The 25,717-nt window shown below is 38.3% G+C and overlaps 1 protein-coding gene across 1 annotated transcript in view; it reads right to left on the bottom strand.

The window, feature by feature from the left end:
• PRTFDC1 (phosphoribosyl transferase domain containing 1) overlaps positions 1 to 25,717 on the bottom strand; it is a 45,577-nt gene that overhangs the window by 5,331 nt on the left and 14,529 nt on the right. The window contains exons 4-5 of the mRNA XM_035545323.2: positions 15,337 to 15,402; positions 624 to 641 (exon numbers count right to left, since the gene is read on the bottom strand). Coding sequence (XP_035401216.1) covers positions 624 to 641; positions 15,337 to 15,402 — 84 coding nt within the window. The remainder of the gene's footprint in view (positions 1 to 623; positions 642 to 15,336; positions 15,403 to 25,717) is intronic.

Raw genomic sequence — 25,717 nt, 5'->3', positions numbered from 1 at the left:
GTTGCTTTCCTGACATTTTAAAACAGAATCACCTACATTATTTATTAAGAAAGATTTTGCAGCACCAGTGAGGTGACACACATTCTTTTTCTCTACAACTGAACGTCGTTGATTTACATCAGCAACATCGCTGTGATGGACCTCCCCAGGGGACGCTCCAGGGTGCAGCGCTAATGAGCAGGAGTCATGGGGACTTGAGAGAACGACTGACATTCTCATCCAGCATGTGAACAACCCTGAAATTGTAAAGCATGTGTAGGGCTACGCTACCATTTCACAGTCACGCTATAGGGAAGTTTATGGCATCATTGCAGTTGATTCACTGTCCTCCAAGGAACAGAACGACTTGCAGAACAGGAGCTCACGAAGCCATAAAAATACCACACCAAGTGACGCAGAAAGTGACTGCTGGGTATCACAAGGAGAGTACAAATTAGAGTGCCTGCAGTGTAGTTTGATCCCTCGTGCAATTGCAAAAAGACTGAGATATTATTAAGCAAATCAGCTCTTCTTCCTCTTCACCACTTCCCAGCCAAAGAAGTCTAAACACAGTTGTGTTTTACCTAGACTTTACTATGTGACTTTCTCCAAGTACAATATGATAGAAGAAACACCCAACTTACCTCTACAATTAAAACATTCTGCAAGAAAAAAGAAGAAGAAAGAAAAAGCTGTTACACAATATTCACAAACTAAAAGAAACAAATGTTTGAAAAAGTGAAATGAAGATAGGTCCGTGTGCATATGTACAACAGGGCACGACACAAAGAGCCTTCCTGTTGCACTTCTGTGCCCTGGATAAGAGCCAGCCACAAATAGCTGGCAGTCAGGGCCTATGACTTTTTTCAGCTCTGTCTAGATTATCTGCCTTGTGCAAGAATGGATGTAGCTTGGGAAAATACAGCTAGATGTAGGAAATCCAAATGGGATGAACTGCACTTCATGCTGGTGTGTCCAGCAGTGTACTACAGTGTACCCAATAGTTTACTAAAATACTATTTCCCAACATTAATATGAAGATACAGCAATAATATTTTCACCCTGAAATAAATGTTCTTCCTCTCCCCACTCCCAAAACCTCACAGTAAAGGATTACATGGTGAGCTGTACCACCCATTCTCAGACCGTGCAGCACCCCTTTCTCTTCAAATACTGCTGCTGAAACCAGCAGTGTCACTGGAAGAGGAGGGAGCAGTCCAACCAAAAGCAGTGATGCCAGCCTTACAACAGCATGATCACACAGGCTGATCTTTTTGCTGAAATGGCTCATAACTGCTCAAGGAGTCACAGTATCTAAGGTGACTTCTGTTCTTCTATTAAAAGCAATAATAAGAAATAAGTATCTATTTATTACACGTTCTCATATGCATGTTCAAAGCGATAGCGCTCTCGTATGGTCTTGGCATTAAGACTACTTTCTGAGGTACAATGTACAACAGCAAAAGAAAAGTTTTTTTCACATATATCTATGTATATATCTTACACATACGTGCACATTTCGCAGATAGTTTCATATCCATGCAGCATTCACCAGACTAGCTGACACTCCACTTCCTTTCTATCAAGCCTGCTGACTTTGCTACGTACACAAGAAGGAGGCTGTCTAACTTTCTTTTCAACCACACAATCCTAAAGCTGAGAGTTCTGAGAAAGACTCAAACATCATGGAGAAGGAGTGTGTGAAGGGAGTGTGCTTATAGACAGCACAGCTTTGACAGTTTCGTTAACTGGTAGCAATTTTTTTTGTTAATCTGCAAAATAGAACTGATTAATACACATCACATATATATATATAGGTATATATATACATACACACACACATGTATTCAGATTGCAGTCCCTCCTAACAATCACAGTACTTGGTAGGGAGACGTGGCATGCTTCATGCACACAACCATAGATATGCAGACTATGTTACCACGCACCATATAATCCCTGGATGCTTCTGAAATGGCAAAACACTTGGTCAAGTTGTGGAGGGAGCTCCCCGTAGCAGTTCAGCCGATGTCAGCAATGGAGCTATCACTCAAGAAAGCCACTAATTTAGACTGAGCTCTGATGGAATGTGTGTTAATCCTGGAGGGTGGCTCCTTTTTGGTGTTTTCATAACAGGTTTCGCTGGTGGTTATCCTGCTCGGCACTCCTGACTTTCAACCTCCCAGCAGCTGACAAAAACAACTCTGGATCTGAAAGACCTAAACCTGCAGAGCTAAAAAGTCAAAGGCCTCCTAACAATGAAAGCCCAAAGATGTCCTGCCTCTAGAAACTTCTTCCTTCAAGAAAGAATGGAAATAAGTCGATCCCCTAGATAAAATGAAGAGACCAAAACCATGCTCAGGAGAAGCTTACAGCAGGCTAACAGGAAGCCTTCCTTCTTAAAGGAAGCCATTTGGATCTGAAAGAGTATGGCTCTCATCTGGTTTCCTGGATGAATTCATAATCAGGAAAAAAACCTTTTCCAAGGCCTAGTCCAGGACATCTGGGTCCGAGGCATAAGCAGATCACTTGGTTCAGTCAGTGGACACCTGAAGATGATGTGCAGGAGTAATGGTTTAACCACCTCCCACACATGCAACTGTCATATTTGTATCTATGTATGTATGACATACAGAGAGCAGAAGAGTGGACAGGTATGCAGAGAGGTGTAGGAAAGAGCCTCACCAGAACTAAAGCTGGAAACGAGCTCCTTTAGTACCAGCAAACAGACCAGGATGACTGCAGCTGGCATCTGGTGGGAGAGGCTGACCTGACAACACAGCCTGGCATCCTGACTCACTCTGCCAGTTTGGTGCACCTCCTGCTGCTCCTCATGCTGCTGACAAGAACTTCCCTCCCAGAGGAAAAGCACAGATCTGGTGACAAGATCCATCCAGCAGGTATGGCATGAGATGAGACACGCCAAAACGGGCACGGCAGAGGCTGCCGCATCCTGCATTTGCGGTCCCTGTCAGGTGCTGCAGGTTGCTCCCTAACTGAAGGGTAGCTGGCAAGGCAGGGGCCCCACCAGCCAGGACCCAGCCCTGAGACAGCACCAGATCCAACAAAGAGTGTAGATCATCAGGCATGTCATGGTGAAGAGGCAGGTCTGAGGGCAAGCTGGGCTGTCAATCCAGGGGTTGGGATCAGGTCCAGTGAGAGTAACCAGGGTTAAACACAGCCCGCTGATACCAGACTGGTCTGCAGTGGTGCAACAGGTCCAAGGTTAAGCTGGGAAGCTGGTCTGTGAGTCAGTCCGGGTCAGCGGGGTCCATAGTGAGGCACAGGCGTGGCTGGAGCTGCCCTGAACATCAGTACTCACACAGCGCAGGTCAGGTACGGACTGAAAGCCTGGGGCTGAGCTGAACTGGAGCTCCTGTGTCCATAGGTGTGGGAAGGAGCCCTCAGTGAGACTGGTCAGGACCATTAAGGTTTATTAAGTGCACTCTGGGCCCTGACAGATTTCAGAGAAAAGCATAGTCCTGGGATGTTTTTTGCAACTGTAGCTGCTTCAGCTATCCTAACATGAGCAGCAAGATAGATTCTCTTGCTTACTTGCAAGCAGAAATGAATGAATAAATAAATAAATAAATAAATAAATAAATAAATAAATAAAAGAATGAGGGGACAGCAGCCTCCCTAACCATGGAAATGGGATTAAACCAACAGGGAGGAACAGACCTTACTAATTAACTCCTGAGGAAAAAAAAATAAAAAGCAGAGGTTAATAGAAAGCAGGGCTGAGGATACCTTGAAGAAGATTTTTGATATCCTTGGCCCAAAGAAATCAACTTAACCTACTGCTCACAGATATCTGCTTTACCTGTTCTTGAACATGGTGAGGACTTCAGAACTTCCTCAGGTAATGGGCCTCAGTGCCTCATTATCTAAGAGCAAAAATACAGTTAGAAAATGTCTGTTGTTATTTGACCTGAATACGTTTTGCTGTGGACACAGAAATTAAATTTTCTTTCTTCCATGCTTGAAGACAGATATATTTCTTGTCTCCTCTTCTCCATTTTAAACTGTCCCTATTTATTAAACATTTTCTCACAAGTTAAATTTTCCAGATCCCTGAATATTCTTTTTTTTCTCCTCTTGAACCTGTCCAGCTGGTCAGAATCCTCCAATTGTGGTGCCCCAAACCAGAGAGAAGCCTTTTCAAGCCTTGAGAAGAATAAAAGAGCCACTTTGTACGCCTTACAAATAATCTTCCTTTCTACAAATTCCAATACAGTGGTTACATCTTCAGTAAAGGTATGCTGCTGCCTCATGTTCAACTTGGGAACTACCTATCGTCTCCAACACAGAACTGTTGCTTAGTCAGTCCTTCCCCCCTAGCACTTATGCAAAAGATGACGTCTATGAAAACACAGAAGTTAGTATTCATCTTTATTGTCGTTACATGTCATTCTTTGAGTCAAATTCTTAAAATAACTTCTTAAATCATAATCCTACCTTGTAGTATTTTTCCAGGTAGTATCATTAGCAAGAAATGCTAATCCAGTCTTCTAAATCATGAATTAAATATCGTATAGTCCCTGGAGAATGTGCTTTAATTCATCCAGTCTGATGATGAAGCATAATTAACAGTTTCTTGAGAACAGCTTTCCAACCAGTTATACATCCATCTAATACAAATTTCATCTAGTCTACATTTCCTTATCACAAATGACTCATACGAAGCAAAAAAGATGAATGTGGAATCAGACATCCCTGAAGGACTTGTCTGGCCACAAGAGTGATAGTCACCTCCACAAAACTTCAGCTGAAGGGTAAGATCTCATATTGATTAATTATCTCAAGAAGGAATGATGTTGGTGGACCCTGAAATTCTCTGCCCAGTGCTCTGTTATCCTTACCACTTCCTACTCATATTCAGTAAGTCCAAGAGCTGTAAATTATATGCACTGGGAGATTTGGTTCTTTGAAAGTCCCTTTAATCAGGTGGCTGTCTGGCTTAGGAAACACAGATAGTCTGGTTTGTATTATGCACATTCTCATTATTGCCAAAATGTTAATGAGAATTTTCTATGCTATGGAGACACCCTGTATGTAAAGACTTTGTAGTGGAAAAGCCACTATAAAATACTGAGATATGAGAACAGTTTGTGTATATAAGCAAGCAGGCATCCTGATGGAGAATGATGCATTACTCCCCATTTTGACTAGGCAGCAGGGTTACTGTGACTGATATCATACTTAACTTGTGCTTGTGACTGAGGGCATTCAAAATGGTTTGCCAGCCTCTGGTACCAGAAACCAGTTCCTTGAAACCTAGGGGATGTGCTGGGAAACTGGCTGTATTGCTGCCTGTCCTCTGCCTTTCTCCCGCTGAAGCAGGCTCCTACTAGAAGGGCTCCAGGAAAGGGATGGCATTGCAGAGTAGCAGAAAAACAATCTGCAAAGGAAGGTTTTGACACACAGTGTATTCAAGAGCAGGTAGTGGCGATGTGCAGCCACAACTGATTGAAATGGATTAGCTTATTCTTGAGCAGATGGATAGGAGAAGATAAAAGAAGAATGCAGTGGATGTGACAAATTGCTACACTATCAGTAACGTCACCATCATCCTAAATGCACAGTGGGCTGCATCCAGCATCCTTTAGGAAAGGTCACAGGTATGAGCAGGTCCTGTGCAGCTTCACCATGAAATCCACCCATGAGTTGGTGGGCAGAAGACTTGTAAAACTCATCAGCTCAAGGAGCCACTACAGCGACTGACAGCTGGAACAAACGATGTGACGCTAAAGGACTCTGAAGAAAAGGTCTTTTTCCAAGTATATGTAAATGTTTGAGACTCCTGTACCACATAGATCAAAGCTGTTTTGTCCTTTCAGATACAGCTGTGGTGATTGCAGAGGAGGAAACCACACGAAAAGAAAAGTAATCTGGCCTTCTGGCATGCATTTGATATTTTCTATCTATTTTTGGAGTTTGGAGAACAGGAAGCGGGAATATTTAGTGACACGTTGACTAGACTGAAGATGGCTTAATTTCTGAGTAGAGCCATCTTCACCAATATGAACTGTGAAGTATGTCCAGAAATCTAACAGCGGTTCTAATATATCTGACAGTCAGACACACAGAGAACAGTCATTTTTTTTAAATATGTCCTGGAAATACTTCTCATAGCCTAAATAAAGAAGGGACTCAAACTCAAAGAAACAACTCTCAAAACTCAACTCTCAAAGAAATCGAAAAACCCTTCTACACAGTCATTACAAAAGAATCAGTAGCTTTCATTGCTGATAGCTCAGAGGAATGGTATGGAGCTGATAGATACGGATGACTGTGATTCGTGCCGTCTTTATAGCTTTTCCTACCACGTAGTAGGCTGGTGCAATAAATACTCTGCGTTTTTTGAATGTGGGAGGGAGACGGTTTCTGAGAAGCTTAAATTTCTCCAGTTTTGAGTGACCAGGGTGCACACAACTTCTGATTCTACATATGGATGTTTGCACTGAGTAGGAATAATATTTGCAGTGTGAACTGGATCTACACAAAGATAAAATTTGCCTTCATATCTGTTTTTTAGGCAGTAGTAGAAATGATTCATTGCAGCTTGGACATCTGGAAAAAGCAGGATGTTTTTGACAATATTAGATGTAAAATGAAGTAGCAATCATTTCTACTTCCTGCTTTCAATGGGAATCTATCTCTCATGTTAAAAAGACATGTTCACTTTTATAACAAGTTCCAATGCATTTTTGAATTTTAAAATTAAGAGGGAAACCTGAAAGAACTGAGCAGCAGTCTTCTCTGGCCTACTGCCTTTCAAAGCCACATGAGCTAATGCACAGCGAGAAAGTAGGTTGATATTACAACACACGTAAGAAAAATCCAGACTTGTGATAAGCTGAAAAATACTCCAGCCCTGAGTCAATACATTCCTATTGTTTACCTTCCCACAGGTCAATAACAAAGGGAACAATGTCAGCTAACAAGACCAAGCAGAGTAATGCGATCATGTATACCTCCTGCCTGACAGTAGTAAGTATTATGGAAACTAGTTTTCACCTCCTTGGAAAAGAATAATTATTTTTTTGTTTTCTAGATTTTGACTTCATGTTCTATTTAGAAGCTTAATTTCAAAGAAAAAAAAATCCTATGCTTTGAAACAGGTAGTGAATAAGCGTTTGAGGGAAAGCTTGTCTTTATATTCACATAAAATACAAAATTTTAACAAAGCAAAATGCCAAGTTGTAAATTTAAAAAGGAGGAGCTTTTCCTGGAAAGCTGATACTCTACTTAAATAACCAAATAAACAACAATACTTAATGCAATACTACAGCTAACAGGACAAACACGGTCCTTGCATGTATAGCAAGAAACTCAGGTAGGTACCCAAAAAGAATATATTCTCCTTAAATGTCTCCGTATAAAATCAATAGAACAACATGCACACACATTTGAAAAAATAAAACCTATTAAAAAATAGAAGTAACTTAAAACTGAGAAAAGCAAAATGATTTGAAACCTGGGAAAAACACCTTACAGTGAAATATGGTTTGTAGCAGGAAGTAACAGCTTTTATTTAATTAACAGCCCTGTTCCCAGTGGGAGAACATTTTTCACAAAAGAACTTTGACCTCTCAGCCCACAACCTCAAAGAGACCACAAAATACCTTCAACAGCTGAGCCTGGGAACAAAAATTCAGAACTGCTGTATGCACTAGAAATTGTGGACTCGATAAAATACTGGGTTTATGGCACGTTATCATCTTCCACGGCAGCTGACCTCCAAATCATTTATCAGTGTTCCACAGCTGTTAATTTGCTCTCTTATTTTAGCTCAGAGAAATTCTTAACATTTTTATCTGCCTCTTTGGTCATAGGGCAGGTGATCATGTAGGGCAATCACCATTTTCTCCCGAACTGACTGTCTAACTGATTACCCCATTAGGTTAAAATTAAGAATTACTCCCAGTCTTGGCTTGAAGTCTGCCAGTTCTGTTCATATGAACAGAACGATCTGCACGCTTGAAATTTTGTTTCTTCCAAGTATATCCACTGGCCTAATATTAATTCCCAGTTGTTAATTCTACCTTCAAACCTGTCTCATTTACATCCTACTACTGCCAGCACTTTACAACAGGCTCCCAATGCATTGCTTTGTCAGATGGTCTCCAGAGGGCCCTTCCAACCTCAACCATTCTGCGATTCTGTGACTTCAAAATAATTGGTAGCTCAAAAGAGAAACTGTGGCCCCATTGAAGAAATTGGTGGGTGGGACCCTTCAGTTTGAATTACCCAGAAGTTCAGACAAAAGTGTAATGGTGCTTTTGGATCTTAACATCCGGGTATCTCTAAACAAAGCTTTGTGATCAGGCCAAGTAAGTGTACTGCAGGGGGAAAAAAAAGGAAGAAAGAAAGAAAAGAACCCTACTACGGCAAGATTTGCAGAATTCTTAAGGTAGTAGTTCAAAAGGACAGATTTACCTAAGTCTTGTAAAGCTCACAGAAGGTAATCAGGTAGCAAGGTTAAAAGAAAGATAAAGAACTTTTTCACATGCATCTCAAAGATGAAACTCTTTGCTGCAGGATCTTGTAGGACTATCAGCAGCATAACTGGAATTACAAAGAGATGAGACAGATATGGATAGTAATTTTAGCACTGGATCTATTCAAAATGATAGCCCAGATTTAACTTTGATTTAGGAAGTCTATATACTAGTTATGTTTCATGTATCCCTTCCCTACTATGATTCCAGTTGGCTGCTGCTGAGGATGTGACACAAGCCTAGACAGACCTTTCATCTTGTATAGTATGGCAGTAATGGTGGTCTGATGAGGGGAGAAAATACATGGAAATTGCAACTGATGGAAATACTTTCCCCATAAGTCTCCATTGGTGTCCTGAGTTCCTTCCTCTCTCCTTTTTGCACAGAACTATGCTTCAACTCCTTGGGGATATGCATTACATATTGTTAGTTATACCAGCTTATAAAGTATGCATGAATAAACAACTGCTGGAAACAGTGATTTATTTTATACATCCACTTCCACAGATAAAAGCATATTCTTTAAAAAAGATACAGTCCCACTTTGCCTTTGTGTATTTCTTTTTTGGGAGGTGGAGGACTACAGAGCAGTATATTTTCATTCCCTTTAGTTCAATTTCCATTCAAAAGTCTGCATTTTCATTTAGATTATTTCTAAAGGCACTTTCTTTTCCTGTGTTCTCTGTGCCATCAAAAGATACATACATTGACAATGTAGTTGTTCAAAGTGAATTGCTAACCAATTATCAGCTTACTTATACCTACAGTACCAGCTCTTTTAGCTTTGTATTTGGGCAACCTCAGGTCCCATTGGTTAAACAAGACCTTGTATGACAACTTCAGTTGGGTTTGAAGAAACCATGACAGGGCTGAAAAATCATCAACAAACAAAAGCTAAACAATAATGCATCAGGTCTCAGTGAAGAGGTCTAAAGGAAGCTACAAGGACGGCTGTTAGAACTGGAATCATTTAACAGTATGCACAGGAAAGAAATCCACATGTACTAACACCTCGTCAAGATGATAGAAAATAATGAGAGACTTCTGAGAGAGTAGACGTTTAAGTGGGAGCTTTTAATGAGGTTCCAGAAAAGGTCATGAATTTCTGATTTTAATCTCTTCTGCTGCGCTGATCCACAGCTTAGGGCATCCTGAAAAGACAGACATTGTAACTCAAAAATGCTTCTTTTTAAAAAAAATTCAATTTGGTCGGTGTCAGCTGCTGATGGGAACAACTCGGTTAGTGCCTTAGGAGCCTATGTACTCAGACTCCAGCTGCTTAAAGCCTGTAAAACTAGTTCAGTATCTCAAGGATTTAACAGAGTAGGGGATGTAATGGAGGGAATGATGATGTGCTCTGACTGAGTTTGTGTTCTTAGAGAGCACTGCGGTGTTGAATGCTGCACACGCACATGCTTTGCTTGCAGACATCTTCACAGCATGCTGCTGTTGAGCGTAAGAAGTAGAGCAAATTACCATAATCAATCAAAGTTAATGCAGAAATAGATCATACTCTCCTTTCTCTTACTTGAAGGAAAATACGTAATCTTCTGATAGGCTGAAATTAGAAGGGGATTTTTTTGACAAAGGTGAGATCAATAGAATTATCAACTTTGCCTTTTGATATAAAGGCAAATGAGGCCACCAAGCCCTTGTTAAAAATGGGACAGGAAGTTTGGGAAGTTCCCTTTGTACATTTTTTCCTCCAGAACAAGAACAAAAAAAGTAAATAATGATGAGCACTACAGGAGATTACCTAAGAAGGAAGTGCAAAGAAAGGTGATTGACTATGGGAAAAAAAATACAGTGTCTTTTGCTATGGAAAAAGCAGTTAAAGATGGCAATTGTCAGAAGAGTAGATAGATTAAAATCTAATTAAGAAAAAAAACAATGACAAAAGTGACTAAAGATGGCATGCAAGCAGAGGTACAGAAGATGTGAAATGCTTCAAAATACGCAAAATCAGCCTCTGAAAAGATGAAACAGGTAAGACTGAATGTATGATAGGAATACAGTACAATATACAGATGTAAACACATACAGAGATGTGAAGACAACTGTGGACATGATTACTGCAGAAGTGTACAGTGGATTTTGTATATCTTCACTGTCATACGAATGATCTCTTGTGCTGTTAAAATACTGACATATAAATAATCTCTCATGGCATTATTTTGTTTCTGCAAACTTAAGGGCATTATTCCAGAACGGGATACATACAGGGAGAGTGTAACTGTATTCAAGGCAGGGAATATTGAATGAGAAAAAATAATAATAAATACAGAACCAACAGAACTCTAAGGAACAAACGTGGAATGGTGAATGAAAGCATAATATGTATTTTAAATCCAGAGAATAAAACTCCATGTTACTGCTGCCATGCGGATCATTTATCGATACTGAAATGCTACCATAATTAAGAGAATGCTAAAGAAACAACTCAAAGTTTGCTAGAAACTATGACAAGCAGAGAAAATGACTGAACAAAATAAAAAAGGAAATGAAAGAAATTAGTGTTGAAAAGAAAGTGAGATTGCCTTATGCTCCTGGAACATGACACGTGGGGCAAGAAAATGATAGACAGTGGATAAATTGATTTGGGTGAGATGTAGATAAAGGAAGTTTAGAGATTTTCTAAGACACATCCTGCCTGAAGGAAGTGGGGACTACTGAATGGTGGATATCTTCCTCTGAGTGAAACCTCTTTTTGATATGAGCTGATCAGTTGTTTTAGGGAGAGCATTACAATAGTGATGGAATGATGCTCAAACTAATGCAATGTAGTGCATAGAGAATACAAGACATTCACTTTCTTTTTTCTTGATCTCTACTACCTTCTATGCTTCTCTAAAAATGCCCAAACCAATGGCTGTCAACATGATGTGTTTAGTATGAATAAGGAGAATAGTCTTTCATAAAGAAAATAAACATTGATCCATATTACAGACAGCTAGAATATCAGAAATTTGTGGATTCCATAATTATATCATACTAACTAGGTAGCTACTTTGTTTCACTTAAAAATTCTTATTAACCTAACAAATAAGAATGATTAATTTTGTTCAGATTCTCTGTTACATAGAAATAGCGATAATTACAAATATATATGGATCTAACTTTGAAAATAAATACATTATCCAAATGAAATGAGTATATAATTGTAAACATATAAATTGTAAGTTTTGGTTTTGTCCAACTTGTCTCATTTGCATGGAGACAAGTCAAAACAGTATAGGAACTTTTTTGAAAGGTTATAGGTTACATTACATACAGAACGATATACAGAGTATCTCCTGCCAGTAGAGACTTTGGACTACATAACCAGCTCCAAAACTCCTGGGTTTAATGCCTTCTGAGCTCCACAACTGCCACAATTCTGGATATCAGATTAAAATGATAATTCCATTTCCCTTCAACAAAGACACAAACCCTAAGTAATTTACAGCGTATTAAGACAAAACATAAATACAAATATAAGAGGTAAATGGCAATGATAACTCACAACACTGGTACAGCTGGATCTACTGAAATTTATAGATGTTCTAAAATTTGTTTTGTTTAAATGCCACAAATACTTTAAAATGTTATGAATTATTACAGCATTATTCAGTATGATTACAGTATTAATGCTGAACATGGTTATATCATTTGTTCTTTTACCTAATCTGTAAATTTTCTTTACCATCTCACTTTGAAACAGTGCCTCTAGTTTTTTGGACGGCTACTAATTACCTCCTGTTTTCAAAATTTATTCATCTTTACAAACATTAATGATAATTTTTACCCAAATGAGCATTTTAACTTTAGAGCAATTGAAAGCTAAGCAGCTACTTAACTATGAAATCAGTTCTACTGAGATATTTTATGTTCACTACTTACATCATTAAAGAAGAGATTTTGAAATTATATTTTTTCTGCAAAGAAATGAATAGTTACAAAGCATTAGAGTTTTAAGCTATATCAGGACTCATTTTTCAAGTACCTTTGTTAATGATTCATATCATGGAAATCTTAATTTTTGCCTCTATGACCTTCTTCGTGGAAGACGAAATTCAAATTGTGTGTTACTTTTTTTTCGCTTAACAGTTTGTGTCTGTATGCTAACTCTCTCTCTCTCTCTGAATATTTTTTCTTTTTCGTGGCTTGGGTCATTACACTTTTTTTTTTTCCAGGCTTTTAATACTTCTAAAACAAAAGCTTTTTCTGTAGAGGTACAGAGGAGAGATTCTTCCCTCTGAAAAGCTATTACCTTTAACATCTTCTTTTTAATTTTCTTAATTTTTTTTTGCTTTCTCTAAGCTTTCTCAGAAAAAAAAAAAAAGATTGCTATAGAATAGCATGTTCATAATTATAATCTTTTTTTTTTTCCAATAATAGGTAACATACATGAATTAATTGTTCACTAAGACTACTGAATAGCTGAAGTTCCACATATTATTACTTAATGAAGAGCACTTTAAGATTCAAATCTCAGAATCTTTTGTCTGCAGTTTTCAGAATTGTTAAAGTTATTTATGGTCTTGAGCCTTACAGGAAGTTAATGGAACTTATATTCTGAACCAGTGCAGACATTTTAGAAAACACTTTCCATGATCATTACGTTAATATGGTTTCACCTAGCATATTAATTTTTCAATATAATTACATTCTTTCTATTATAAGTATTCCAAGCAGGCAGAAGAAGCACCCAGCTCCGTTAGAAGCAAGGAAGTTGAATTCTACCAGTAAGTCTTCCACTGATTCATTCAGTGACTTTCAAGTAGTTACTAAAGCCAGCAGTTTAAAAAACTAGCAGCTAAACTAAGGTACTAAAAAACACTTCAAGGAAAGATTTACACTGACTGTAGGAGGCTCTGAATCAATCCACAAAAGGCTGATTAGTAAAATGTGCCGAACGCTTCCACTAATTGCTTAAGTCAACAACAGATGGAGGAATTGGCATCTGTGGACATAAGGCCACTCCTTCATACATCCAACTTTAGACGCACAAGTTTGAACATTTGAGCTCAAGCCTTGTGTCCCAGTTCTTCAATCAGTAAAACAAGTCTTAAGAAAATCCCATTTTCACATCTTATAGTGAAAATGCTATTTACTTATTCACCCATCAGCTGTGTCACAGAGACAACCACACATACAACCAACCTCCGTGGGTGCCCTTTCAGGAGCTCTGCTCTCCGTCCCATCCAACCCTCCTGTCCTGCTCCGCTTCAGCCTCTCCACACCCAGCTTCTATCATGGGGCACTTTCCCTGATCAGCCACCCCTGTCATTCCCAAACCAGCCCCTTCACACTTACCCAGGATCCCAAACTCCTCACTCAACAATTCAAATCACCCTCACCCAAGTACCGTCCAGCCTCCCAACACCAAATATTCTGTCCCCGTTCCAGACTGGGGAAGGCACTGCCAACAAGAAAAGGTCACTGGGATTTTCAATATAAGTAAACACTGTGCTTCATTTTTGTAAAGAACAGAACTATTGGGGCTGAAATTTTCCTTCTCTCTCATACACATACGCACACACAAGTACACAAAAGTCCTGATAATACAGCAAATCATATTTTGTCCCAGTGAACTCAAATTATGTTAGAAAAATTGTACCTGGAAATGATATAAATAACTGAAAACAGGATCTGTCTCACCAGGCTCTCATCATGAAATTTCAGTTTGGAAGATGGGGAAGAGGAGCTGGCCTGGAAACTAAGAAAGAACTTGGACTATCTGGGAAAGAGAAATGTCAGGTGCACTGCCAGCTCTGCCTACGAAGTAGAGAAGCATTGGCAAAACCATCGCAGAAGAACAGGTTACTCCAGTGACTGAATATTAGAAAACAGCAAACGAATTACTATTTCACAAGAACAAGATGAATGCTTTCATGATAATTTGCAAAAAAACAACTACCCAACAGAATTTAGAAGTGTAATTTGAGGATGTACCTATCACAAAAATATTCTGAGTATACTAACTTTTTTTTTAATTTAAGTTCTAGTTGCATCAAAGTCTATTGAATATTAATGAAATATTTAAAATTTAGTTCTACTCATTTTCTTGTGTGCTACAGTACAAGGCAAATGAGTGCTAGCTCATTTGAGTGTTTTGAAGAAACTGATGTTATTTACTGCCATCTAATACAAGAGTAACTGCACGTACAGTACAAATAACAAAACAAGTATTATGTTGCCTTAATGCATAAGTAAAGAATCCATTTGTGACCATTTTCCACATAGACCATTTGCCTAATGAAATCAGCCTTCCTTCCTCTTCAAAGTACTGCTTTGTATTATCATGGTTGGATGAAAATAGCCTTTTCACTGACTCAAACCACTCTCTCTATTTCATTACCACAATGTCCAATCATAGTGCAAAGCAAATTCAGTCATACAGACAGTCTGATGTTGAAATAAAAAATCCCCTTTGATTAGCTGAGTGAAAGGTTCCATTTTTTTACAGTAGGCAAAATTATATTAAACTCCTCATGTGTTGAATTTGACAGGGATACTCAAAGTGCACTTTGCATACATGCACCCTCTGGGGGCAGAAAAAAAAAAGTCCAGAACCTAAACTAGCTCTGGGGAAGCATTCCAGCACAAATTTTGCCCACAATATCACTGATGATGTATGTGCAACTATTTGGCAAATCCCTACCCTACTAGGACGGAGGGGATACATTCTGACCTTTTGGGGCATCTGCAATCTGAAAGCAATGGCATTACAGCAATCTAATAGAGATGAACATATTTCTTTCATTGCGGTATTAGTGTCTGGCTTGAAACTGAGAGTTCATGTGCAAAATTACACAGCTTTTCTCAACTGCTTTTAGTGGATGCATTTTCTTTCTGAAATTTAAAATCAACAAACCTTTCCAGTCAGCTTTGAAAGATCGTCTCCTCCTATTATCTGCATGTCTTGCATAGACTGATCGTTCTGAAAGAAGAAAGACAAAACTTTGATATTGGATGTAACTGTATAAAAGTATAAACATGTTAACATATTTTTTTATCTCTTACATTCTTGACTACTAATATTTTTTAATGATTATTAGTACCGGTGCATGAGAGAAAGACATTCATTCCCATGATTTCTATCATCTCTCAGGTGTGTTTAAACTAACATCAATCTCCAGGCTTACTGAACTAGAAAGAGTTGCATTTTTTAGTTTTTACTTTTTTTAAATACGTGATGTTCCTTTGCTTGCTACTTCTTAGTATGAAAAATGTAAAGCAACATATTTGTCCCTTCCAAAACAGGAAAACAGCAGCGTCTCAACACTTGACAAAACACCTGTAAGTACATACTTTTTTTTGGAACAGTTTTTATAAACACAGGCAAAATGTGCCTTTATCTGTCACTCACATGGAGAACTTAGCTATAATAGAAGAAATTTGCCCATTTTTCTGTTCTGGAAAATGTTTTTCAAACAATTATCACTTGCTATCAAGAAAAGTTTCAGCATGCATGTGTATGGCCATACAGTTTCAAGAGTTTTATTTATTTATTTATTTCAATTAACTCATATAAAATCCTTGAGATCATTTCAGTAAAACAAAATACTGTCAAACTAATCTCAACAGAATAGTATGCTTTCATTTTCCTACTAGCAAAGGTATTAAAAAAAAAAGTAAAACTTTTTCTTTAGATAAATTTGTTTTACAGACATTTCTAGTGGAAATTCATCCCAATGGAAAATTTCTCAAACCATCTCTAGTTCAAAATCATTAACAGCAGCACATAACTCTAAGATAAATTAAGGGAGTTCTACTTCAAAGGAAGACAGAACAGGCCTTAAAGTAGGTAGCAAGTTAAAATGTATTTAGTCGTGGTGAGGCTGTATGAATTTTCCAGAGAAAGCAAGAGCAAAAATAAGTAATGCTTTTTTTTTTTTTTTTTTTTAGAAATTGGTGCATGTGCTAATCTAATCTCCTTACCCACAGGGAGACAGGGTTAGTCCAATTTTAATAATAGCTGCAGTACCACAATGTGACCCTGCAGCTTACCAATAACATCAGAAAGCTTTATCACCACAGACAAGTGCTGAAAATGCAACTTTGGCATACTTTTGCTTTTATTTCTTAAAAAAACCCAATGCTGCAAAGTCAAACTCTTTTCCACAAATAAGCAGCGAGGCAGCAGGACTTAGGAGGCAGATGAGGATTTACTGGTGGACCTAGGGGTTTGTAGCTCTTCTCCTCATGGGGCAGCACCAGCAGCAAAGGCATGTGAATGCTGGGCAGGCTGTATGCCTCTGCCGTCCTCCCATGCAGGTGAAAATCTCACCTGCCCGTGCTCCCAGCCCAGGCAGCTCACTCCTTCAAGCACTCCGACAGCCCCAGGAACCATGCATGGTCCCCATGAGCATGGCTGCTCTAAATGAATACAGCCTCCCTGAGGAACAGCAAGTAATGGTCGCAGCATTGTCCAGATGAGAATTTCTCCAGGCTCGCATAGCGCAGACCCACCAAAAGAGTTCCCTTTTGCTCAGACTCCACTCCCATAAAAAATCCCACACCACAGCTTTGTACGAGGTCCACAGCAGTCATTGCCTAAAACGACAATTTTTAGACCTGCTTTCACTTTTTCTGCACCAGATTTAGGAGCTCTGGATATTTTTCATGCTGCTCAGATTTGTTTCCTGGGAAACAGAGCTAGAGCTGGAATGAAGGTTACATCCATATGTTTCCTAGTATAATGTTCAACATTTCTCTTATTTTTGTAAGGAAAGTCAGAAAAATAACAAACCAAGCAACTTGTTCCTCAGAAGCCTATTTTAAAACTAAATAATAAGTGGATATAGGGAACATTTTAAGTTCAGCCTTAAAAGCATAAGCCTTTTGTTGTAGAGCAGTCCAGGTCATTCTTCAAAAGTCAGGGACGTATTCAGGTCAAGTCTACTATTAGACTATAAAAAGCGGATTCTAATATCTATCACGGTGTGTGTAACCAAGGCAGTGACAAAATATTTTTTCATTTCCAAATGAGAAAGACTGGAATTTCTGTAACAAACGACACATAGCAATGACTGAAGAGGCAGTTTGCCCTTAGTTGCTAGTGGAAAAAGAGAGAGAGAAAAAAGAAAGAGAGAGAAAGAGAGCAGTGAGGTGCAACAATTAATGAATTTATTTATTTTTAATTAAAAAAAAAAATCTCTTCCTGCAGTCTTTACAGCAACACTGTTCCCCTTGCATTTGGTATTTCTGGCTTCAGCTGAAAGGAAGATGCTGAAATAGCAACTTCATTGCTGGCGACCAGTTAAGCAAACACAAAAGCCATTGAGAGCCGGGGGATCAGAGCATCCCCCCAGTCTGCGTGGTTACACATTGAGTGTTGTGACACAACCGCACACAGTTATGAAAATCTTTGTGTTCTGACTGGAGAATGAGCGCTATCAGAGGACAGGGCAGAATATTCACCGTGCCTAAAAACCATATAGAAAAATGCATCTCAGAACGTTTCAGCCAAGATGCTTTCAAGAAATATGGAAAAAATGACCTGCATTGCACAGCAGAGCTATTCTATTGCCAAAGGGAAAAAAAAAAAAAAAAAGAAGAAATTGGTTCATTGACTTTAATGCCATTTAGAAGTACCTCTAAATTTATCAATTAACTTGTAGTGTAAAATACCTACCTGCCAAGTAGCAGGACTCAATGCCACAGTGTCATGTTGCAGCTCTCACAGTGTTCATACAGGGAATGTGCACACTATGGTTGCCATAGGAACCTCTCGGTGCTTTTTCCTAAATTCTCAGTATATAATCTCAAAATAACACTGCACTAAATGTTAAGCATAAAGTACAATAAATGTCAGAAAGAAAAAGAATATACTGATTCATTCATAGCTCTTACTGTCAATTCAGAACTGTTTGTTTAATTTTCATACTCTCAAGTCATTCAGAGCTTCTTTTTCCTTTGGGAGACATTCAATACTTTAACATAACCGATATGATTGAGTCTACAGGACTTCTAATAAACGCAAATACCTGAATTAAAGGTTTGCTTTCAATCTCCAAGAGCTCCTCAGGATTTGCTTTCTAACATCTTTAAACCCTATCAACACAATTTTTGCTGTTAAATGCTTGAGACTAAATATAATGTCCCAGATAGACAACTCAAAACCATACTACGTTTTGGTTTATGCAGCAAACAATTCATCGCATTTGTTCTTAATAAACCATAATGCATTTTATGTTATCCCTACATCACATCACATACTATGTTTAATACTGCATTTCCGTTTCTTCTGTATTTAATAAATCTGCATTTTTCCAGGATAAATCTCAATGTATTTGTTTTTACTTGCTGTGTTGTGCTTTTTCACCTGTTCACCTTTATTCTCTAATTTTATTTCCTGCAGACCTTGTCAATATACATCTTCAGATCCTATGAATACCTAATGAATGAAAGCCAGAATGTTGCTACTTTCACCTCCATTGTTCACAGCACGCAAGATAAAAACTTTGACTTTCTGTGTTGATTGGAAGTATAGATATTTAAATTCCATCTATACTAAGTCATGTCTTTTGAACTGGGTGGGGCACAGAATTATTACATCTCACATCTCCTGAGATCAACACTTGGACACAGTTCAAGTTACAAGTGAAATGAGTTGGGTGGTCTCAGGAAAATTTATTATAAACAGCATTGCTCATCTGAAAATTGCACCAAACTGTGAACATCTGTTACTCTTCTAAAGAACCAGAATCTGGAGTACATTAATACTGGGCTCAGTGAAACAAAGATTCTTTAATCATGGCAAAAAAAGTAGTTCTGACAAAACAGTTTAAGTGCACAACTAAATTATGAAATGACACCAAAGCATTATTGCACATATCACACATATAGTTACCGTAGTCTGCACTGTTCGTATGTTACCTCTTGGGAAAAAATGTGATTATTTTCTTCCCCAAAAATTAATTGGAGAAACTCTTAAGAGAGAAGGATGTGACCTTCAGGCCTGTTCACCAGCAGGCTTGGTCCAACACGTCAACCAAAGCAGAGTTGAGTTCAGTCTACACATTCACTTAGGCCTCATCTTTTTGTTTTCCATTAAGACTGTCACTAACTGCATGTTATTTATGCTACTGCTGTTCTCTCAGGGTGACCCATGATCTTGAAATATCTTTGTTAAAAATAGGATTACCCTGTCCCTAATTCAGGCACCTCAAAGTTAAGACTTCAAAATCTGTGCTGCTCATCCTGGGCTCCCCTTCATGATCACTGCAGAAAACCAAACAGATCAGGGAAATCATCTGTTTCACCACATGGGAAATCCACAGCAAATAACTCACACCTAGACATCTAATCGTCAGACATCTGAAGTTAGCTGAAATGAATCCCAGCTTAAGAGACTGACATCAATATTTTCTTCTTACAAACCTCACTGAGCACTCAGAAAGAAATTATTTTCAATCACGTTTACCACAGGCGTATAAGAAGCAATGATCTTGACTATTGTCCATTAGTTACATCCTGAACTATCCACTTAGGCTCTCTCTCACACAAACACAATTCCCCTTGGTACTATTATGGGTTAATTTGCTTGCACGTTTACTCAAAGGTTTCATTTTAATCTGGGTGAAGTATATTTGAGGAGAGATTTCAAAAGATACAGTCAATCTAGTATTTCTCCCCACATGCCAAGGAAAAATATTAGCAACCATTCTTTGCAGATTTTTTGCAAAAACATTATACTGGATGAATAACGGGACTCCACAGTCTCAACTTCTCAGAACAAAAATATAGGTTTATCCATAGGGTTTACCCACCACAAAATGAAAACAAGTGGATTTCATATGTGTGGGGTTTATGATCTGGAAGAATAGAGTTTCAGCGAGCCTCAACAAAACAGTAACTTGTGTTTGATACTGGTGGAAGGACAGCAGCTGGGCTGGCTGTGAGAACAGATCCTTTGAAGGTGATCTGAACAGCTACATGTTGAATGGCACTGAGGGAACAAGGTGGATGGCATTAAAGCCAAAGGGGAGATGACATTTACCGGGGTAATGAATGGCGAGGATTTGAACAAAATTCTTGGCAGTTCAAAGAAAAACTGAGAATCTGAAACCTTATATAGAGGACACAACTGGCTTATGAAATGGCTACAGTTTCAGAGACATGGCTGTGTCCAAGACAATGGCTAAAATACACTGCTGAAGCTGAAATTGAAAATGACAGAAAACCCAAGCAGAACCTTGGCATACGAAGTAACAGATATGCTTTTCACTTAAGAAAAAAACATAGCGCTCAGAGGAAAACAGAGGCAGTTATGATAAGAATTTACTTTTCAGTTCAGTCCTTCAAAAATGAAACCACAGAAGCAATGTTTCTCACAGAACTTTTAAACAGAGAATTATTACTTCTATGGGAGTAAGCTGCAGCAAACGGATTCATAATATAACCAAGCTTTCTCCATTTAAAAAATAGTGCTGCAGAAATTAGTTGCAGGTATTTGCAGCATTTAGATAGATGTATCTGCGATTATAAAGACTTCTGCTTTGAAATTATGTATGTTTCAATAATTACAATATCCTTTGCTATATGACCATGCTCTATCATCTCAGTCATGACCATAAGAATTACAACGAAAAATTTGATGTTCCAGTTTGGATGTAGACATCCTAGTATGAAATTTACTTGCTTTGCAGCCTGCCTCCTGACAAGTGCTTCAGTATGTTAATATGTTGGTCTGAGAAGTGTCAGTATGATACCTACATCATCTATTAGCCTATTTTGACTACTGGGTAAAGTCAAACTGGCATATAAAATATAGGCTATGAAATTATACTCAGTATTTCAGCAGAAGTAAGAACATCAGTGGCGTGGTAATACATAAGATGCTGTACTTACAAGCATATACTATCAGTTGATACCATTTTGGATTTCTTCAACGAAGAAAACAGCTAAGAATGAAGGACCTCAGGAGTGCAGGCCAGATCATGCACTGTCAGGGGTTTCATGGCAGGAAACCAGGACTCTCTATGCTTAAGAAGCAACATTCAGAGGACTAGTAAGTACTGCTAAGTTGGAGATTGTGCAAATGGGAATGGAAATGATATGGATCACTCCGTGGTAAAGACTGGGGAGAAAGCATGCCTTCCCTAACCCAGAATCAAATATGTACCAAAGTGCAGACTGAAACCTCCAGGGCACACCCACATTCAAAATAATCAAGTGCCAGGTCACTGATATATGTGTAGGAGGTGCTTTAAATACCTTGCAAACAAGTAAAGGATACTGAACCAACTGGAAATCAAATACAGTAAACTGGCACACTCCCACTGTTAGAACATCTTTATCACACGGGAACAGTAAAAGCACGTTTATACGGAGGCACTGATGGTTCTGTATGTCTCTGTTAGCTTTAAAGTTGAGGCTACAATGCCTTCCTGAGCTGCTTGGTAACTATACCACAAACTATGCTGCACTGAGACCTGTCTTATTGCCAGCATAACCTGAGATAGTTAATTTTAAACTGGTATTGGTATATCTATCTGAGCTCCAGTTACTATAATGTACGACATACCTGTACATCTCTACGGTTACATCTACAAGCTAACTAATTTCACCTATTCTTTTTCCTCCAAGTTGTTATTCCTTAACAGAAAGCTCCATCACACAGGTTTGGAAGCACTTCAAATTCAGGCTCGTCTATCCAGTTCCAGGGAAGGCCAGAGCTCTGCAATGAGGAAGTAGGCTTTGGACAGAGAAACACAAACAATGAGCTTACTTACAGCAAGGTACTACCCCTCGTCAGCTCACATGTGCTAACACACGTATATGCTGCTTCTCTGCTATAAAGGCAAGATAGATCCCTCAGCTTAACTCTCAGGGCAACAGTAACTTATTAAACTTAATAAATTGGAATGTTTATAATCATCTGCTCACATATTCAGTAATTTCTTGTATACAAGGACTCCTGCATACTTTCTAAGTATTTAATCCAAAGGAGGTAAGGTATTTTGAAACAGACATGATGTAGTTGGTACTATAAATTCATCCCTTATAGAGAGGCTTCCATGGTGATTCTCTGGTATCTAATAAAGCAGAAACTGCCATTGAAGCTTTTCCCCTCCTGGTCAAGGCATTTGGAATTGCTCTCTCTTGGGTATACTCTCAGACATCAACAGAGGTGAACTGACATGCAATGTTAATACCCTTAATATAGGTTAATACAGATTATAACTGTAATTAACTAGATATTTGCTAGGGACAGATATTAAAAGATGTACATTCTTTAATTTTTTTTTTCTGGAGGCATGTGCTTGACACTCTATTTCCATCTGTCAATAAGTTCTGTAGATATACAGAATAAAAAAATATTCAAATATTTTCAAACAGAGAAAGAATTCTAAACATGAGTGCATACGTGATCTAGCCCTGTAGTTTTATTGCATGTAAAATTCCCCTTAAAATCCTTGAACAAAGACATAACTTCAGCTATATTGGCACAAACTACTGGAGAAGGGTCAAACTGTTGGAAATGGCAATAGAATTTAGAACAGTTAACTTGGTTATTAGCGATTATAAAAATTATTTTCAGATTTTCTTTTCTGGTTTAGCAATTAGGTGTTACATATTTCCTTGGTATTGGTTCAATGGTTTATTTTGTTTAAGAATAAGGCAGTAAGACTGCAGCACCACATATACCCACATGCCACAAACAGCACCTGTACACTTAAAAAGATCAGCAAGAAATGAAATCCAGAACATGCAATACTAAATTTTTTGAAACATACATAAAACAAAACCACAAAATATCTTCAAATCTCAGCTGAGTTCACAAACAGTGTACTCCAAGGCTTTCTTATACTATTAACTTGTTTTTATTCTGTAAAAAAAAAAAAAAAAAAACACATTTAAAACATAGAAATGAAATCTGCATATGTTCCAGGATGAGAAATTGTACAACTGCACAGGGCTGTTCAATCAAAGGGAGATTCAGACCACTACTTTGTCTCTAGAGATGAGAGGCAGAGCAAATTTAAAACGTTCAGGCAAAATAAAAATTCAGGAAGTGTATCTGCCAGAACTGCCTTAATCCTACTCAGGCACTCGTTTTGGACTGCCAAGAGACATTACTAAGGGTGCTCACCTTCTGTGATAATAATGTAATAAAATCCCACACTCATGGAATAGGTGACTTGGGCTTCTTTCTTAGCTTTCAAAAAAACACCATAAGCTAAAGAGTGCAGGGGGATTCTTCCTCCTATTACTACGCCACAGTAACGCAAAAATCAAAAAGGACATCAAGCAACCTATGGCTAACTATACTGGACTCATCTAGGAAAAGGTCAGTGTTGGTTTAAGCCCACGCTAACTAGAGTATCTGTCTTTTACCCAGTTATTGTTTATCACTGTATACATGACCATTACAGCGACAGGACTAGAAGTCATATTTACTAGCACCAACAGAGGGGCTCAGTTCCCCAGCTGGGACACTACGTGGTGTACCGTCTTACCCCATGTTTTTAATTGTGCTGAACATTAACACACGAAAGTAAATGAACATTGTGAAAAAATGTATACCAAGTTTGTAGCTCTAAACTAAAAAACGCTGTCCCCTGAGGGTTTCTGAAAGGACAAGGGAAAACAGCTTTCACTGAACTAAGCATAAAGTACTGACCTCCTGACCCCGACTATCAGCAGTTTCTAGGATTTGGTGATAAAAGGAAGGAAGGAGAAGAATCTTCAAACCTGTCAAATAGCCATAGGCTGAGACAACAGATAGCTGTAAGCAAATTCTCAAGAGATGATACTGATAAAAACCTCAAATGCTTAATCCCTTCCAGCAACCTGAAGTCTTGTGTATCCCTGACTATTACAGCTCGGTAGCTCTCTTTCATACCGTGTTCAGTCCCTTGCTAGTGATGACTTGGAAACTTTTGACAACATGCATAACCTTCATCAAGTATTTTTTTTCAAGGTTATTTTCTAGCATTCCTGCTGTATTTCAATATTCTAACTTTTGTTTATCAAAGGAAGAGGGAAACAAATTTCGTATCTGTCACACTGATAAGCACTGCAATAATAGAGTACTTCTCATTATTGCTGTATTCCTTTAAAGCAACCTTTTTGGTTTATGCCTTACAGCACCCCTGGGGTGTGGCACCGCATGAACATCACACATGCTATGATCTGTTTTAAGAAACAGCGTGTACGGGATGCCAGCAGAAGAGAGTCATAGAATTCCTTGGGAAAATTAGAAGCCTCGGGCTTCTTTTAATTAATTTTGCCCCATTTCAGATCTTAATTAAAAAAACCACACACTAAATGGTATTATTAGCATCCAAATAAGTAATCAAGGTGATGTTCTGCCAATGGATAAACATATTATGGTACTTTCAAACTTGCCAGATCTTATTTGTACAGCAGGATTAGCAACCATCATTTTCTGGACATTTCTTAGAGGTAAGAGCCCATCTCCCTTCACTGCAAAAACCTATGAAGCAGTCAGAAAATACAGACTCCAGTCTCTCCTAATGATGACATACAGTGTTGCTGCAAATGTCATGATTTAGCGGTGGCTTGCTACATTTTTGGCAGAATATGAAACAAAATATTTTACTGAGACTAAACTTCAATTTTTTAGGCTTTGTAACAAACCGCTGCTTTACAACAAATCCTGTATCCAGGGGAACTTTCGAATCTAACTTTTTGCAACGATGACCTCTTGAGTGCTTTTGAATGAAATCCCTTGATGCTTTGAATATGTTCTAAAAGTGAACAATTTTAAAAACATCCATGGTCTCAAATGTTAAGATGTTCCAGAAGGCTGGATTGCTTAGAAATACCAAAGATTTAAGCTCATGAAGAAAACATTTAAAAATGTTAAGAAAAATGAACTTCAGATCTAAAACTTCATTTATACATAGTAGCCGTACCCTCTGTAACATAGTATAATCTAAAACATTTATTTCAATTTGGAAAACATTTTCCAAAAGAAAACATTACAGCTTGTTAGAAAAATGTGACCCTTGGGGGAGACAAATTTCTCCAGAAAGATTAGCGAAAATCTCTCAAAGACTTTGCATTAGACCTGAAGTCCAGCAGAACAGAGTATCAACCCACAATACGTGAATACTGTGTTGTTTTTTTTTATTATTTTCAGTTAGGAAGAAGAATTCCACAGCTAAAAATCACAAAGCAGTATAAAGGAAGGCAGTACCTAAGTGGGGAACAATGGCTAAAAACGAAAGGTATCTTGAGAAGACAAGTAATTACTGGCTGCAATATGTCCCATAAATGCC

Source organism: Cygnus atratus, chromosome 2 (assembly GCF_013377495.2).
Source record: "Cygnus atratus isolate AKBS03 ecotype Queensland, Australia chromosome 2, CAtr_DNAZoo_HiC_assembly, whole genome shotgun sequence".
Classification (NCBI taxonomy): Eukaryota; Metazoa; Chordata; class Aves; order Anseriformes; family Anatidae; genus Cygnus; species Cygnus atratus.
This window is presented reverse-complemented; position numbering and strand designations above follow the sequence as displayed.